This window comes from Monodon monoceros, unplaced genomic scaffold (assembly GCF_005190385.1).
Source record: "Monodon monoceros isolate NGI ecotype Baffin Bay Population unplaced genomic scaffold, NGI_Narwhal_1 Super_Scaffold_9, whole genome shotgun sequence".
Taxonomy (NCBI): Eukaryota; Metazoa; Chordata; class Mammalia; order Artiodactyla; family Monodontidae; genus Monodon; species Monodon monoceros.
Window position 1 is genome coordinate 18867089 of NW_021703786.1, and position 17912 is coordinate 18885000.

Genomic DNA, 17912 nt, shown 5'->3' on the forward strand with positions numbered 1-17912 from the left:
CTGCAAACAGCTGGCTCTGGCCAGGGTGTGTCCAGGGCTGGGCACTGGGAGATCCGGAGGGGCAGAGGGGAGGCAGGCCGGGATGACACTCCTTCCCAATTCCTTCCTCACTCCCAGCACCACTTCACCCATGCCCATCACCAGAATGCTCCACAGGGACAAAAGAATAAAGACAGCCATAGCTAAAGCTCCTGGCTGCCTCCAGGCTCTTGAATCGGAATGCAAGATAGAAAGACAGACAGACAGACAGACAGGACCTGGGTGCACGATGCCCCTTTCAGTCTCTGGAGGTTCCTGGCTCTGGGTGGGGCTTCTGGGCAATGGCATGATGGGTACATTCAAGACAAACAGCCAAGGGCAGAAGGTTGGCAGGGGGTGGAGGTTGGGGGAATCAGTGGTCAGGCCAGGCTCGGGAGGTGGGGCTGATGTAGGAATGTGGACTTTAAGTGGCTCAAGTAAGCCTCTGTCCTCCTGTTCCAAAACAAACACACAGGTTCAAGGTTGTGGAACGAAGTGGGGGAGGGATCGGTTTGGGAGATACACCTGGAGAGAAGCAAGTGGAAGAAGTGACAGGGGCAGAAAGGGACTGTCCTTGGGCTCCTCCTCCACTCTCCAGATACGGCCTTTCTCCTGGCTACAAGGCCGCAAGCAAAACTCACCTGTGCACACCCCTCCAACCAGATTCCCTCCTTCCGTCCTCCAGCTGACGAAGCCCTCATCACAGTCTACGGCTTCCCCATCAACCAGAATCCTACTGGCACCCATAGGAGACTGGAGAGTCATGCTGAGAACATAAAGCACCTGGGAGGAGCTGGGGGGCTCAAGGGCTGACCCAGGTCAACATCTTGGAGGTCCTGAGCACCCTAAATCACTGGAGGGGAGCATGGGGGGGGTGGAGCCATCCAAAGTTTGAGGGGGTGGGGAGTTTCAGTGTAACAGAGATCCCTCCCCACTTGAGCAGGACTGATGGAGCACGGCAGAGGTCAGGGCGCCTGGAAACTGGCTGTGAACATAACCTAGCTGCCCACAGCCCTCATTTCCAGGAAACCCGCCTCCAAAATACTGCAGAGGCAGAGAGCAAAGTGGCCTCCATTCTTGGGCAGGTGCTGTGTGGGAGACTGCCATCCTCTGTGCAGCCAGGTCCTGAGGGGAACTAGGAGAGACTGAGGTATCCAGAGAGAGGACATGCATCTCTTGTGAGCCTGGAGGAGAATCCTTTGCAACCTGGACATGTCCAAGAGCTCTTCCCCAGGAAACCATGTTAGACCGACCTTGTAGACAGAGTGCGTGCGCCTGCAGGAGACTGGACAGGGCATTCCAGCCGAAGGGAACAGAAGCTGCAAAGGTACAGGAACTTGAAACAGCCTGGGCCTGGGCAGGGAACGGCCAAGGCCAGCTTATGGGGTGTGAGGTGGGGATGGGAGGGGGGCGGGCAGAAGAGGTCAGGTCAGGAAGCCTTGTGAGGTGTATGTCTAAGCAAAGTAGTAATTGCGGAAAGACAGTGAGAAGTCTCAGAACATGTAAAACCAGGGAAATCAACACCAGAAAGGTCAGATTCTCCAAATATCATCTGGTTATGCGACCAGCTCTATTTTGAGATGGGAATTCCACACAAGGGGTCATTCTATTACTGACCCGTGTCCTTGGACTCTTTAATCGATAGAATTGATAAGAAGCCAGAGGAGGAATTCAGGCAAGGCTTTACCGGGACTCATGCTGCAGCAGGAAGGAGTAAGGACAAAACACAAGTTCCCAGGACTTCCCTGGTGGCGCAGTGGTTGAGAATCCGCCTACCAGTTCAGGGGACACGGGTTCGGGTCCTGATCCGGGAAGATCCCACGTGCCGCAGAGCAACTAAGCCCGTGCGCCACAACTACTGAGCCTGCGCCCTAGAGCCCGTGTGCCACAACTACTGATCCCACGTGCCACAAATACTGAAGCCCACGTGCCTAGAGCCCGTGCTCCACAACAAGAGAAGCCACCGCAGTGAGAAGCCCGCGCACCCCGCTCACCGCAACTAGAGAAAGCCTGCGCGCAGCAACGAAGACCCAACGCAGTCAAAAATAAATAAATAAATTTAAAACAAACAAACACAAGTTCCCTTGCTTGCTCTCTGTGGAGGTTGGGCTGATTCCTTACGTGGGGTGAGGGTGAGGGTGAGGCTGGGGGCAGATCGGTGGGTCGGGCCCGAGGGGAGGCTGAGGTGTTTTGCCCACCCCCTTGATGGTGCTGTGTGCAGGGGTCATGCCCAGTACCCTGCTTTTCCTCCCGGCCCCTCAGAAGTGGCAGTTGGTTTGTGGCTTTTTCGTATCTTATGGTTCATGATTGCCCCGATTGCCCATGCATGCAGGTATTTTTAGTCCCTTGTAGTTTCTTTGTGTTCTGTGGCTCCAGGAAGCATTTGTCCAGGTGCAAGTGCAAGCACTCCTGTAAAGGGTCCCAGGTCCCAGCCTGTCTCAATTTGAAATGGGCCATGTGGACTTTATAATAAGGGGGAGAAGAATCTAAGGTCAAACCCAGCCCTGGCCACAAGGCAGGCATTTCCAGCCTGGGAACTTCATTCTGGGCCCTTTCATAAGTGCTGGTCTTACCTCCCAGCTAAGAACACACCTTGAAGAGGACGGCTAATGTTTTATGTCCAGACCAGTGCTACCAAGCACAGGTCAAGAATGTCCACTCTGGTGGGGTATCCCCAGGCTCTCCTATGGGAGGTGGGTAACGATCAGGGAGTGGGAGGGAGAGCCTTTGCCTTGCCTGGTGGGGGAACTTGTACAGAAGAAGGTGTCCCCTCTGCCCACCTTCCCTAAGTGTCTCGCTGTCACATCGCTTCCTCTGATATCGTTTCATCCTAGGCTTCACAATCATCATGTCAAACACCCTAAAAACGTGTTGAAAAGTTGTCCCTTTTGGAGAATTACTCAGGAGACAGGACCACACGTCCTGCTCCCCCCACTAGGTCTTATTTTCATTTGGACCAACTTGTCCCCAGCCTCTGTGAATGTGCTGAAGATGAGTTTATCCCTGGGAGCCAGAGCCCACCCCCCAGCCCACAGGCTGAGGACTGGGCCCCAGGATGTGGTGTCTGAGTCGAGCTGCTGCCCCAGAGGCCCTGTGTGGCCAGCGGGACCATCCCGGACACCCAGGTCAGTGCTCTCTAATCTGCATTCTGGGGACACGGCTCTGGCTCCAGTGTGGAGCGGGGCTTGGGTGTGGGACAGACGTGGGGAGGACACTGGACAGGAAACAAAGGGCCAGGATGAGGCCGGTGACCTCGAGGACAGAGAGGAAAGGAGGGGTCTGAGTGACGTGGTGGGTGGAGTTGACAGGACTCGGTGTCTGATTGGGTGAATGAGTGAGAAAGGGCACAGCCTCTTAGGTGACACAAGGACACAAAGGTTGCACTGGGTGACTTGGGATGGTGGGAGACTTTCCTCAGAAGAAGGACATACAGGGGACTTCTCTGGCGGTCCAGTGGTTAAGATTCCGCACTTCTGCTGCAGGGGAACTAAATCCCGCATGCCAAAAAAAAAAGCAATGTTCTTCCAATCAGGAGGTCAGGGGCTGCGGACCAGAGTCAGTGACCAGGCATACTTTCTTACTTTCCCTGTGATCTCAGCAGAATTTGGGAGGTGGGAGGGGGGCATCCAGGATGGGGCTCTGATCAGGGCACTCTGCAAACAGGGCCTCCTTGGGCCACATTCTCACAGGAGTCCTCCCCCAGCCTCACCCTGAATTCAGGCCACCATCATTTCTTCCCCCTGACCCACCTCCCTGTGCCTAAGCCTTCTGTCAACTCTGTTCTTTGTATCTGGGCCAGAGGCAATGTCCTCAAAGGCAACACTGACCCTGTCACTCCCTTGCTTAGAATCCTTCCATGGCTCCCCATTTTCCTTACGGTAACTGTGGCTTGCAAGGACCTGCCTCCTCTGCCCCCTGCTTGGCTCTCCAGGCTCTGCTCACAGCCCACACACATGTCAATGAACTTGGGTACTTGGATGGGGCCAGTTTGTCACCTCCTGGCTTCTGAACATGCTGTTCCCTCTTCCTGGAACCTTATCTCGCTCTCTTCCTTCTCCCTCGGCCAACTTCTACTCCTCTGCCAGGATCAGCTTAGACATCAGGTCCCTCAGGAAGCCTCCTCAATCCCTAAGTCCGGGTTAGGAGCCCCTGCTATGTCTTCCTCCTACCTCCCCTGGTAAATTCCCTGAGGTAATGGACCCTTTACTGGCCCCTCTCTTCCCTGAGGGTAGACATTGTGCATCTTATTCCATAACGTATCCTAGTGCCTTTCAAGGTACCTGGCATGTAGGAGGCACTGGGGAAATCTTCACTGAATGCATGTAGGAATCTTTCTCCTGCACCCTCAGAGGGAGCCCTTCTCAGGGGGCTACAGGAGAGCAGAGGCAGGCGAGCATATCTTGTGCTCCTCACAGGGACTTCCCATGTCTACATTCCTGGAAGTCCAGTTACGCCCCTGACCTAAGCCTCAGGCGTCCCCTTGTCCAGCTCCTCTTATAGGGCAATGGGCCCAAGTCCTAAAGATCTTGGCCTTGGGGACACCAGTTATTTCAGAACCTGACATCCTGGGTTACTATTCCCTCCTATGGCTGGACCAGAAGTCTGAGGCTAACAATCCAGCCAGCCTCAGGGGTTTAGGAAGAGAGCGGGTGGGGTAGGGGGCTGGAGGTCCACCTTGCAGCCCTCCTGACCCCAGCTGGGCCGATGAGCTCACGATCTACGTGTCCACTGACGCCTGGGCCAGGGTTGTCATCTCCGTGTCATCTCCATGGAGGGCTGTCATCTCCATGACATGACTGAGAGACACACCACAGTCCCTTTTTCAGATCAAAGCTTGTGAGCGAGCATTCACACACACATGCACACTCACCGCTTGCAAACACTCACACTCTTGGTCTGGAGATGGGTTTCAAGGCAATGAGTGTCATGTTATAAAAACAGGATGGGATGAGGGGTGGACACCAGCATTCCTTTATTCCTTTTCCCTCCAACACTGACTGTTGTGCAACTGACCATAAACAGGAGCCAGAAGGATGTGGAGACAAAATCATAAGCATGTAATGGAGAAGTGAAATTACTCAGGTCAGAGAAAGTAGAAGCACAAACTCAGTATCAGAGCCACGGTGGCCACGACATGCCTTTTTCCCCTCGGTCTCAGTCTTCAGTCTCTCCTTGTCTTCAATCTCTCTCTGTCCTCTGTCACCCTGGCTTCCACCCCAGCCTGTGTTATAAATTCATCCAGCCATCACTGGCCCTCCCTCCTGACTGAAGTCTTTCTCTCTGTTCTTTGGAACCTAGTTTCTCTCCAGCTCACTAACTCGTCTCCATCCGCTGTTCTACTGACCCAGAAGTGAACCTGGGCTTGGGGCAGGACAGAAGGTAGCAGAAGCTTCTGTGTTGGCTGTGCTCCCTGGATATGATCTCCCTCTGGTCAGAAGCTGAGCAGCATCTGAAATCTGTTTCCTGCATTTCACCTCCTAGCCTGGCCTGGGCTTCCAGCAGGCAGAAGTCACCCCTCCCCTGTGCTTCTCAACGCCCCTACTTCTAAGAGAGAGAGAGAGAGAGAGACAGGGAGAGGGAGTGAGAGAGAGCAAAAGAGACATTGACTGAGGTTTAACATTTTCTTGGAGATGTACAGGCAAGAGGAGGCAAAGCAGTTACCAGAGGCCACACCCATTTCTCTGGGTCTCAAATACTTGAGAAAATTGAGTCCCTGGGGGGCTATCTCTTAACTCACTCTACCCTTGCCCCCTACCCCAACCCCTTCCTAAAAGACAAGTCAGTTTAAAAAAAGAAGTCAGGTGTTGTTTGGGCCCATTTATTATTTGGATAATAATAAATGAATAGGTAATACAGTCACATGGTTCAAAATTCAAACGTACAAAAGGGTATATAGTACTAAGTCTCCTCCCTCCTCTGTCCCAGCTTCCTGGTTCCCCTCCACAGAGGCAACCAGTGTTACCCGTGTCTTCCGAATATGCATCTGTAAGATATGAAAATATGTATTTATATGATCCTTCCCTGTAAAACACAAATGGAAGTGCCCTATACACACTTCTTTGCCTCTCCTTGTCCATTGGAAGGTTATTCCCTATAAAGAGATTTAATTAGTTTTACAGCTGTGTAGTATTGCTTGGTAAGGCTGCATCAGAATTTATTTAATCAGTCTTTGAGGGACGACAGTTCTGCTGCTTCCCATCTCTGGCTCTTTGTAGAGGGACCCCCAGTCCAGACTGCTCCCACCCACCCCTCCACAGGGACAACCTGCCAGGGAGGCTCCACCCCCAGAGGCCTTGGCTCATTTGCATGCTCACACGTGATTGGACCCCTGGCCCTATGACTGGAGTCCCTGGTCTTCCTGCTTCTCATCCTTGGTGTCCACCCAGCCTCCCATATTGGCTACCGCAGAGGACAGAGGGCACTGGTCACGCACAGACTTGGCACAAAATGACCACTCCTCATTACCACTGCACCCGCAAAGCCATCTAAAGTGCTAACTTGAGCTGCTGCTGTCTCCATGACCATCCTCTGCTAGAGAATGCAAGGCAGGCCTATACAAATGGGCAGAAAGAACTGTGGGGAAACACATCCTGCCCCAGGACTGGGGGTAGGGGCAGCTCCCAGACACAGCGACACAGACGGGGACTGTCCTCTCAAACTAGATGTCCCTTGCATTTGGAGACTTCCACAGGCCTAGAACCAGGAGAGGAGACCAGAGGTGAGAAATGAGGGCTGGGTAACATCCCCTCAGGGCTGGGAGGGAAATCCCAGGATATAAGAACAGGTGGGAACTGGAGGAGGCTAGGCAAGAGGGGAGAGAGAGAGGAGGAAACGTGGGCCAAAGAGCCCCTTCCAGCTTGATTCCTAGATTCACGGGCCTGGCAGGAACCCTGCCCCACGGCCTCCTGGTGCTTATCCCCACAGCAGAGCCCCCCATCCTCACCTCCCAAGTGAGGACTCAGGAGTCTCAAGAGAAACCTGGGATGGCTAAGAAGATTTGGGAAACCCAGAAAGCAAAAATAAAAGGAAACAAAACAAAAAACACCCCAAACAGGAGTCTTCTGGAAAGTTTAACCATGACTCCAAGCTCCTGGCTGGCCATTCCTTTCCTCTCTGCAAGAGGAACTTTGCAGGTCTGGGGTCAACAGAGTTGAGAGCCCCCTGTGTCAGGCATCACAGACTCAGGATGCTTCCAGAAGGAAGGGGGAGGGAAGGGAGGACGATGGGAGAAAGAAGACCCCCAGGATGTGATGAGGGAGAAGACATAGGCTGCCCTGCCCAGTGCCCATCCCCTCCCCTCCCCACACTCCCTGGCACTGGGGTCCCAACCACATTCCCCATCCACCTAGTTGTGGGAGAAGCCCGCGTGGGAGAAGGCAGGGAGGTGGGGGGCACAGGCCGCAGCCTGGGGGAGGCAAGCCAGGCGGTTGACCTCACAGGCCCCAGCATCCTGGTCCTCCCGGAAGTAGACGGAGTCAGCAGAATCGAAGGAGGGGTCCTGGTCAAAGAAGTTGTAGGGTCGGAGGAAGAAGCCCACGCTGTTCCCCACAGTCACTGTGTTGGGAATGTCCTCTGCATGGGGGATGTGCAGGAAACTGGTTGTCACCCAGGCCACCAAGTCCTAATGGGGGCGAAGAAAGAGGATCATGAGGTCTGGCTTTGCTAAGGGCATGTCCGCCTCCCCCAGGATTCACTTTGGCAGCCCACCTTTGCTCAAGAGGATTTTAAGTCTTCACACATTTTTCCTACTAGTCCAGAAATCAACGCATAAATGGTCGATTTCATATTCGGAGCAACACCTGCCCCCCATCCCAGCCTGTACCCTCCATCTTCCGACATTCCCCACGACATTACCATCAGCCTACACACCCCCAGAGGAATGATGACACCCACGGGCAACTTCAGCTCCTTCCCCTAACTCAACGAGAGCCCCCAAACTCTGAGAGAAGGAGGATGAGGAGGGAGTATCAGGGTTTGGGAGGCAGAAATTAACTTGGAAATTAATCCTTTCATGGTCAAGCCAGCAACAGAGAAGCTTTAGATATAAGAGATGTGGTCTTCCCTGGTGCAAATGAACTTCCAGCTTGGGAAGATTCCCTCAGCAGGTAAGGATCAGATCCACAAAAGCACAGAAGGCAGGAGTCCTTGAGGAGACGGTTTTCAGGGACCTCCCCAAGAGGAGGTGGGGCTCATCTCTGTGTCCCCGAACCCCTCCCTCAGCCTCCCACAGCTGGCTGACCTCTCCAGCTATGGTCTCATTGTTGATGAAGTCAGCAAAGTCCACGGTGGGGGCCCAGGGGTCATTCTGATTGAAGATGCTGCTGCTGCGGGGCTCCGCCTCCTTCCGCTGGGTCACAGCCAGCTGGTACCTAGAGATGCTCTGGTCAGGCCTCCATGGTCACTAAGCCCATCCTGCTGCCTGATCATCATGGAAGGGAGCCGAGCCCATGGACCTCAGCATTCCCATCTCGTTCACACAGTCACTCTGACACCACCCTGGTGGGTGGCCCAAAATCATTCCATGTCCTCCTGTTCATCCCTTGCCATTTCACAATATGCCCCCTCCCAAACAGAAAAGACTTTTCCCACCTGGGCTTTAGCCTTCCAAGGGGACCATGTATCCACTGTGGGCCTTTGGATAACCAGGAAATCCTTTTTGAGCTCTTACCTCACTCACCTCGTGTACAGTCTGGACTGAGTTCCCAGTTGCCCCTCCCAACACTCCCTTCTCACTCTCATCCCCTCCCCCACCCCACACGCATACCGCACCCCATCACCCACCTTGCCCAGCTCAAGGCTCTCTCCATGGAGCTGTTCTGGGGCAGGGGCTCCCCAGCAAAGCTGACTGTCTGGATGCGGTAGCCCCTCGGGTGCCCCCACTTGTTGCTGTGATTGCTAGCCAGGTACAGGTAGCGAGGGGAGGGACCTCCCAGGGGGAAGGCGGCCTGCTCCTCCGTCTCCAGCAGCTTCCGGGTCACCTGCAGCCTCTGTATCTGGTGCTTGGGGCTCCAGGGTACCGCCGTAGGGACAAAAGCCATGTCCTCAGCCCAGACCCAGTTCTCCAGTCCTGCAGGGGTGGAGTGTAGGTGGGGGGAAGGGGGGGAGGGAGGGCTGGTCACGCAGCTGCCCCCCGCCGCCCCCGGACTCTGTCCCCACCTGGCTTCAGAGTGGGGTCCAAAGAGAAAGCCAGACTGAGTGTGCCCCCTGCTTCTCTCCCGTCTCCCCAAGATGTCCCAATCTTTCAGCCAAACCTGTTGACCTGTGACATATTTCTTCAAGGATTTCATTCCTTCACCCTTTCACACTCATTAGTGGAGAGGCCTGTGCTCAGCACTGGGGACACACTGATGAATGAAACAACATCCTTACCCTCCTGCTCTCACAGAAGCCCCAGAGAGGCCAAGCCCTGAAGGGACTGTAGTGTGAGAGGAGCCCATTCCAGATTGAAGGTTAGAGGAACACAGGTACAGGCAAGAATAGAGGGCTTCCTGGGCCACTTTTCAGCCTGGCCTTAGGGGATGTCACCAGCAGAGGTGACATGGCAGGGCATTCTAGACAGGGACAAAACAGGAGCAAAAGCAAAGAAGCGTGACTGTCACATGTGGTGCGCATGTCCAGGGACAGGGCGGGTGTGTGTCTTAAGCAACACAGGGAAGAATGTGAAAGGCAGGCAGTAGCTGTCCTCTGAAGGGAAGGGCCTTGTAGGTCCTTCTGTGGACAGGATCCTATAGGTGATGGGGAAAGTGGGAAGTGTGTAAGGGAGCAGGCTGGCATGGGCTGGTAGGCCCCTCTGAGCGCAGGGTGGACCATGGATCTGAGAGGAAGAAGAGTCGAAGCAGCAGAGAGAGGGCTGGTGCCCACAGGGGGCCGGTAGCGGGGCCAAGCGAGGGGTTGGAGATATTTCAGAGGCAGAAAAAAATCTGGTGATGAACTCAGTGTGGGGAACAACAGTGACATGACCAAGACTCCGAGGCATCATGTAACCCTTGGCTCTCTGTGACCACCAACTCCAGGAACTATCTGGAATATTCCACAGTATCCACTCTACCCCTCACACTTAAGTGTATCGTGCCCAGAGATGGAAATTCAGGGAGGAGAAAGGTCCACCTCCCAGGGAAATGTATCCCCCGGGGGCGTTCCACGATTGGCCTGCAGGTGCCAGGGACTCTGCAGAATGCAAACAGATCCTCCCCAATACCTACAACTGCAGGCCAGACACAGATAAGCTGAAAAGCAAATGGCTGCCTCACTGAAGTGGGGCCCATATAAGTGCCAGGGAGGGAAGAGGGCAAAGGGGACCCTTAGCCGGGATCCTGCCTCTTCTCTGAGCTTAGCTGTTTCCCAAGATTTTCTGATGAGGTCATGTGGAGGGTGGGTGGCAGCTCTGTACCCAGCCAATGAGCTAAGATCTCAGTAAAATTCGGCAGCCAACTCTCTCCCATCCAGCAAAAGAGGAAGCATGAAACTCCAAAACATATACTCATGCTCAGATCTTCCTTTCCTGGAAAACCTCCAACAAACACAAAGCAAACAAAACCAACCCTTCAGCCCCCTATCTGGGATCCTGGCCTCTGCCAGGATGTCTTACCTCCCACGTCCAGATCCACCTTGTAGTGGGCACTGTGGGTGTGGACGGTGCCCAGCATGTGCTTCCCAACCTGGTTTCCGTATCTTCGGGCAGCTCCAAAGAGGAATGCTGAGCTGATGTAGCCTGTGGCATGGAATTTGACTTCGATGGCCCCATTGGGGTGGAAGACCATATCCCACACATAGTCGTAGTTGAGCAAGGTCGACACAGATCTGAAGACCAGCACTGTCTCCACAAGGCCCCCAAAATAGTGGGAGTGAAAATCTGAGTGGTGTCGCCTCAGGGGCAGGCCCTGGTTCTGCTCAAACACACAAAAGGCATCAGGTAGTGTCTTGGGGGCTTGGGACTCCAAAAGGAAGTGCCAGTCCACGTAGGTGGCCAGATAGGGGCAGTCCACCCCACGGGTCAGGGGTGTGGAGTACTTGCCCATGCCAAAGCTGCCATCCATATAGTGGGTCAGCATTGCCGCTGGGGAATTTCCACCATAGACAGCCAAGGCCTCTTGGAGGCTGATCTCGTAAGCCAGCCGTTCTCCCTGGAATCGGATGTCAAAGATCCTTGGACCACTGAAAGCTCCGAGGCCAAAGGAGAAAGTCCACAGTGAGGAGGCCACTCGACTCCCCTGGACACTGAAGCGGGGGCCCTGGGGATGGAACTGCAGAGGGGGAGCCGGACCTGGAGGCGCCTTGGACTTCAGGGACCAGGACCCACCTGTGCCGTTGTCTGGGATCACCACCACATTCACCAGGCCAGCCTCAAACTGCTCCTCCAGGTGGGCCAGACTCTCATAGTAGCGGCCTTGAAAGAACACCTTCTGGATGGTCCAGCGAGCAGGGTCCAGAGCCTTGTGGTCTACCAGAAGCTCCAAACCTATGGGGTGCAGGAAGAACCCAGCCCCTGAGATGTTGTAGTAGAGGCCAAACCAGGTGGCCCTGTCCCCTGATTGCAAGCCACGGGGGGCTGTGGTCATGGTCACCAGGTTCCCTCCTTGGTGCTTGTAGAAGCAGCAGTGGTGGAGGAGACCAGCAGCCTGGGGCAGCTCTGTGTTGAAGATCATCTGGTCTATGTCCAGGTACTCTCGCATGAGCACGGGGCGTCGGTGATAGGGCAGGGGGCCCCCGTGACGCTCCACAGTCACATCTCGCAGGTAGGAGGGGTGCGGCAGCGGCCCCACCAGCAGCTCAGTCACATTGGGCCGGGGTTGTCCGCCAAAGAAGATGATGGCCAGTGCCTCCCGGGCAGGCGGGGGGCTCTCCCTGTCCAGGTGGGCCAGGGCTGCAGCCTTGGGGGGCAGCTCCAGCTCCACTGAGAAGACGCAGTTGTCTGAGGGTTGGGCCCGAGCTGCATCCACCAGGCCTGGTCCCAGCTTCTGGGTCAGAAAGCTCATCACAGCCGTCAGCTCTTCTCGGCTCAGGTCTGCAAACAGCTGGCTCTGGCCAGGGTGTGTCCAGGGCTGGGCACTTGGTGATACGGAGGGGCAGAAGGGAGGCAGGCTGTGTTCACCACCATCTCCTCCCCTGCCAGCTAGCAAGACACACACCAGGGCAAAGATGGTGATGACAGCCAGAGCGAGGAGCACCAGGGTGGTCTTCTGGTTCATTGTCCCATGAACGTAGAGACAGAGGATTGAACCAAAGTGGAGACTTGTATTCTCAGTCCAGCAGAAGAGGGTCTCTTTTGCTCCCTGTACTGGGGGCTCCTAGACTCTGGCTGAGGTTCTCAGTATTGCGACGCAATGGAGACTGAGGATGGGAAGAGCATGGGAAGGCTGGGGAGGGGGGCGGAGCGGGCTGGGGTTGGGAGGCGGGCCTAAGGCAGGGCAGCAGTGATTTCCACAGACCTTACATGGCTTTGTGTTCCAGGCTCCAACTCACATTCTGCTCTCTGGGTCAGGGTTGGGACAGGGGAGCGCTGGGTTAGGAGGAAGGGGTGGTGGGGATTTCAAACGAATGCAGCTGACCAGCCTGAGCACAGACATGCGCTGACATGCACAGAAATGCCGGGGAGGAGGAGCCCCTCTTTCCCCTCCGCCCCACTTCTTTCCCCAGCGCCCATTTCTCAGGGCCAGATGTTCCCTTTCCTGCAACTTGGAACTATTGTCCTCCTTCCAAGGAAACCCCACCCCCAGCTCTCCAGCTTCCCAAGCAGCATTTCTTGGCCAGGTCTGTCCCCCTTGCCCCCTCTCCTCCATGGCTAATTTCCTTGGCCAGAGTCCTTAATATTCTCTGGGGGATTCTAGATATACTTCAAAAGTCAAAGAGAAGAAATCCAAGTAAAAGTCTTGTGATACTTTTTATTATAAATTACACACACCATCAGTTTTTACAAAATTCTATCTATTCTTCCACTTCAATGCACATGCATTAAAGAAATGTCCGGTATAACATTCACCAAATGTGAATGCTGTTTCTGAGTGGTAGGATTTGTGGTGTTTTAGCTTGAGTATTTTAATATCAACGTCATTTGTATAAATTCATCATTTTTAAAAAGTGAACTGGAAATAAGAATTAACCAAAGGATATATGGGGGTTTACGTGGTAGGAGGCGGTTTCCCAAGGGTCGAGTGTCAGGGGAGCAGGAAGTGGGAACAGAGAGGAAGGTACATGTCTTGGCACCCCCTCTCCGCCCTGCCCATGTCCCACCACACACTCAGGGCTACAAGTCTTGGTAAGAGAAAGGCGGCAGGTCCGGGACACAGGCCGCCAGGTGGGGGATGCAGGCCACATGATTGACACTGCAGAGTCCAGCATCCTGGCCCTTCTCAAAGTAGACGCTGCCAGGGGAGAAGATGGAGGGGTCCTCATCAAAGAAGTTATAGGGTCGGAGCAAGAAGCCAACTCTGTTCCCCAGAGTCACTGTGTTGGGGACATCCTCAGCGTGAGGGATGTGCAGGAAGCTGGCTGTAACCCAAGCCACCAGGTCCTGCAGGAAGAGGAAGAACGGGAGACTTTGGAGGCGAGACCCAGAGAACCCCCCCTCAGCCACCATCCCCAATCTCCAGTCTCAGCCCTGCTTCCACCTCTGCCCAGCCGCAGGCCCAAATAACAGGCGTGGTAATCCATGTGAGAAGCTGTAGGGTGGTCCCAGGGCTAATCTCACCCCCAGGAGGGATGACCCATGTTGGTCATCAGGGAACTCCCTGGCTGGCCCCTAATCTAAGAACTGGAAATCTACCATTCCCTCCATCCTACAGCCAGGGGCCAGGCAGCCATGACACCAGGCTTAGGGGAGCTCCTTTCCTCTGCCCCTAGGGCTACCAACCTCTCCTAACAGGGTCTCATTGTTGATGAAGTCAGCAAAGGCTGTAGTGGGTGTCCAGATGTCATTCTGGTAATAGATGCTGCTGCTCTGTGACTCCTCCTCCTTCCTCCGGGTCACCACAAGCTGGTATCTGACCAGGAATGTTGTAGGAAGGTGGTGTCAGAAAATGTCAAGGGTCTTTACCAGCCCAGAAATCCTTTGGATCAGATTCTGTGTGAGACCATTCCCGTCCCATATCTACTTGGATCTGAGAAGAGGTCCAGGGGTGAGTGATCGAGGTTAGTGAGTTGGGGTCTTCAAGAGCTGGGATGGGAAGGGGACCAGTCCTTCCCTACCACCCAATGCCCAGGGCCCTCCTCACCTCCCCCAGCTGAGGGCCCTCTCCATGTCGCTGTCCAGGGGCATGTGTATGCCAAGAGGGCTGTGGATCTGGATTCGGTACCCGCGCTGGTGACCCCAGGAATTAGTCTGGTTGCTAGCCAAGTAAAGGTAGCGGGGAAGGGGGTTCCCCAAGAAAAAAGCTGTCAGGTCCTCCCTTCCCAGGACCTGCCGAGTCAGCTGTGGGCGCTGCAGTTGGTGCTCCGGACTCCAAGGGGCTGCCACAGGTTTAAACACCACGTCTTCAGCTACCACCCAGTTTTTCAGCCCTGCCAGGGTGAGGGGAGGGAGAGGAGTTCCACAGCAGGTGAGACAGGTCCCTTGTTTTCTCCGTGATGCCCCCTGCACTGGCCTGACAAAGGACAGCAGAGCTCATCAGAGCTCTGCTCACCACAGCAGAGCTCATCAGCTCTGCGCTGGGAGCCAGGTCTGGACTTGAGAGCTAGCCCGCCTTCTTTGAACTTGCCCTGTCCAACACAGTTACCACCGGTCACAAGTGGCTCTTTCAATTTAAAAATTCAGTTCCTCAGTCACACTATCTACATTCCAAGTGCTCAATAGCTACACGTGGCTAGCGGCTAACATATCGGACAAGGCAGACAGGTAACATTCCATCATTGCAGAAAGTTCTATTGGCACTGGTCTACCCAATATACTTTGGACCAATTATTTACTTCTCTGATTCTCACTTGGTGAATCGCTACAATGGGCATAAGAAAAGCTGTTCTGTGGCTGAGCTCTATAAATGTAAAAGCACACACAGGTGGCTAATAACATTCTTCTAACTATGAAAGGGATATTTGTCTTGGAGAAGCCGGATGGAAAAACCCAATCCCCTTCCGTGGTGCCCTGCGTACTCCTCCTGGCTCTGAGACTTTGATTTTTTTCTCAATATGGCAGGTACCACTTTGTCTTTTTTACAAGGAAGTAGATTCATATCTTTAAATTGTCTGGGCGATCCCTGGAACACTTATACTCTTTCTGCAGGTTCGGACTGCTAGTTCCTTTTGGCATGACTCATATGAATGTGCTGGCACACAGGGAACTCTCCCGAAGCCAGTGCCCCTGCCAGCTGTCCTGTGCGCAGGGGCCTGACATAGACGCTCTGGCCCACAGCACCAGCCTGTGCTGCACGCTGGTCCAATACATGTGATTTGATTTTATGTCCTAAGACAAGGCTCTTCAACGCCAAAATGCTGGAAAGAACACTTCAAGTCAGAAAATAGTCATATTCCAAATATGTCCAAGAATAACCTAGTTAAAACGCATGATTTAAAATAGCATTTCAATCATGCTGTTTTCTTAGCTCTCTCCCCTCCACCCGCCCAGCGCACACACACAGATGCACACACACGCCATCTTTATACTCAAGAGAATATGGAAATGTTTCACAAGAAATATGCTGAGTTACAGTGCATTACACTTGGGCAGCCACTTCCTGACCCATCTCCCCCCACCCTCCTTAGTTTCCGTAACTGAAAAATGGAGAGGGTCTGATGGATTCCTAATTTTCTTTCTGGGCCTAATAGTCTAACTTGATAAGTTAATTATTTTGTTCTGGACAAAAATCTGTCAGGAGCTTTAGGTCCCCTTTGTGCTTAGAGCCCGACTTGAGAAATCCCTTTCTACACTTGCAGCAAGCCTATTGCATGCCTGCCATGTCACCAGAGAGCCCACCGCGATGACATGTGCTGGCAGGAATGGGACGGTCCTCCCCAGGAGGCAGATGGGGCCCCTGTCTCGTAATCTCAGTTGTCTGAAATCCTGCGGAGCAGTCCCCAGCTAGCACCTCCTTTTCTCAGGCCCCAGGACCACCTCCACTCTGAGGAAGCTCTTTACACAGACTACTCCCTATCTCTGTTCAGGTCCCAGCTTCCCCCACCTCCACTGACTCTCAGAATGAGGAAAAACTCAGAGCCCCAGCTCCAGCCGTGTCCAGCCTCAGACAGGCAGGGCAAGTTCACCACCCACAGACAGGCCAAGGCAACCAGCTAGTACAGCGCAGCCATTACATTTGGTTTCACAATTGCAGCGGGTCAGAGGGGCTGGGCGGGGGAACACTCTCTACCTTTTGCCAAGTACCCAATAAGCCCAGTATTGAGGCTGACTGCAGTTGAATACGGTCAGATCAGTCCCTGCTGTTGCCACAATAAATTGTGGTGCTGGAACGCCACCCTCTTGCCTCTTCCGGCTTGATGTGCGGGTCTCCCTTCCCTCTGGCCCACCCCAACGCTCAATCCTCACCCCCTGGGCACTCACCTGCCACATCCAGGTCCAGCTTGAAGTGGAAGGCATGCGTGTGCACCGCCCCCAGCACTCTCGCCCCAACGCGGTTCCCAAAGAGGAGGCTCTCCTCGCCCCCGCTCAGGAAAGCTGTGTTGATGTAGCCCGTGGCATGGACCCGCCCTTCAAGCGCCCCATTTGGGTGCAATACAAAGTCCCAAATGTAGTCATAGTTGCCTACAGAGGACACAGACCTGACCACAAGGGCCGAGCCAGCCAGACCACCATAGAAATGACTCTGAAGGTGACTGTGGTGCCTGCGGAGGGGTAGTCCCTGGGCCTCCTCAAACACACACACAGCCCCCGGGAGCAGCTGGACTGCCCCTTTGCCCACTAATACGTGGATGTCCACCATGGTAGACTGATAGGGGCAGTCCACTCCCCGCACCAAGCCCCGGCTGTGATGGCCAAGTCCATAGCTGCTATCCAGGTATCGGGTCATCATTGTCTTGGGTGAATCGGCACCATAGATAGAAACACACTCCTGGACACTGACTTCATAGGCCACTCGCTCACCCTTGAACCGAACATCAAAAATCCTCATGCCACTGAACACCCCATGGCCAAAGGTAAACGTCCAAAGGGAGGACGCCACTAGGTTCCCTTGCACACTGTACCGGGAGCCCTGAGGTGAGAACTGAAGAGGGGGGAGAGGACCTGGGGAGACCCGCGATCGCAGCGATGAGGCCCCATCTGGCAGGGGCAGAGGGACTCTAACCACTTCCAGCCGGCCAGCCTTGAACTCCCATTCCAGCTGACCCAAGTCTGCATAGTAGTGCCCAAGGTAGAAGACCTGCTGGACAGCCCAGCGGGCAGGGTCCAAGGCCCTGTGGTCCAGCAGCAGCTCGAGCCCCACAGGGTGAAGGAAAATCCCAACACCTGAGATGTTATGGTAGAGGGCTATCCAGGTAGCACGGTCCCCTGAGCGCAAGCCACGAGGGGTGGCGTGCAGAGCTGCCAAAGTGGAACCATTGTAGTTGAAGACAGAAGCCAGGAAGACTGGTGCCTTGGGGAGCTCCACCTCTTTCAAATGCTTCCACATCTGGGCAGACTCAGTTCCCAGCACGGGGCGTCGGTGATAGGGCAGGGGGCCCCCGTGACGCTCCACAGTCACGTCCCGCAGGTAGGAGGGGTGCGGCAGTGGCCCCACCAGCAGCTCAGTCACATTGGGCTGGGGTTGTCCACCAAAGAAAACGATGGCCAGTGCTTCCCGGGCAGGCGGGGGGCTCCCCCTGTCCAGGTGGGCCAGGGCTGCAGCCTTGGGGGGCAGCTCCAGCTCTACCGAGAAGACGCAGTTGTCTGAGGGTTGGGCCTGAGCTGCATCCACCAGGCCTGGCCCCAGCTTCTGGGTCAGAAAGCTCATCACAGCCGTCAGCTCTTCTCG

At 54.6% G+C, this 17912-nt stretch overlaps 2 protein-coding genes across 4 annotated transcripts; both read right to left on the reverse strand.

The window, feature by feature from the left end:
* Positions 1–5825: 5825 nt before the first annotated feature.
* LOC114889340 (membrane primary amine oxidase) lies at positions 5826–12362 on the reverse strand. Of its 3 annotated transcripts, none has more exons than XM_029212541.1 (4): positions 10607–12362; positions 8800–9085; positions 8258–8387; positions 5826–7639 (listed from the first exon to the last, which is right to left on the reverse strand). In XM_029212541.1, exons 1-4 carry the CDS (start codon positions 12204–12206, stop codon positions 7364–7366), a joined length of 2292 nt encoding a protein of 763 aa, XP_029068374.1. In that variant the 5' UTR covers positions 12207–12362; the 3' UTR covers positions 5826–7363. The 3 variants fall into 3 exon arrangements, 2 of the variants coding, with proteins under 2 accessions (XP_029068374.1, XP_029068375.1); XR_003792019.1 differs by having other exon boundaries at positions 7409–7639; positions 8258–8398; XM_029212542.1 differs by lacking the exon at positions 8258–8387 and having other exon boundaries at positions 7379–7639.
* A 513-nt stretch (positions 12363–12875) lies between these two features.
* On the reverse strand, positions 12876–17906 carry LOC114889346 (retina-specific copper amine oxidase). The gene is made up of 4 exons (XM_029212553.1): positions 16505–17906; positions 14229–14514; positions 13868–13997; positions 12876–13528 (listed from the first exon to the last, which is right to left on the reverse strand). Exons 1-4 carry the CDS (start codon positions 17889–17891, stop codon positions 13262–13264), a joined length of 2070 nt encoding a protein of 689 aa, XP_029068386.1. The 5' UTR covers positions 17892–17906; the 3' UTR covers positions 12876–13261.
* Between the last annotated feature and the right edge of the window lie 6 nt (positions 17907–17912).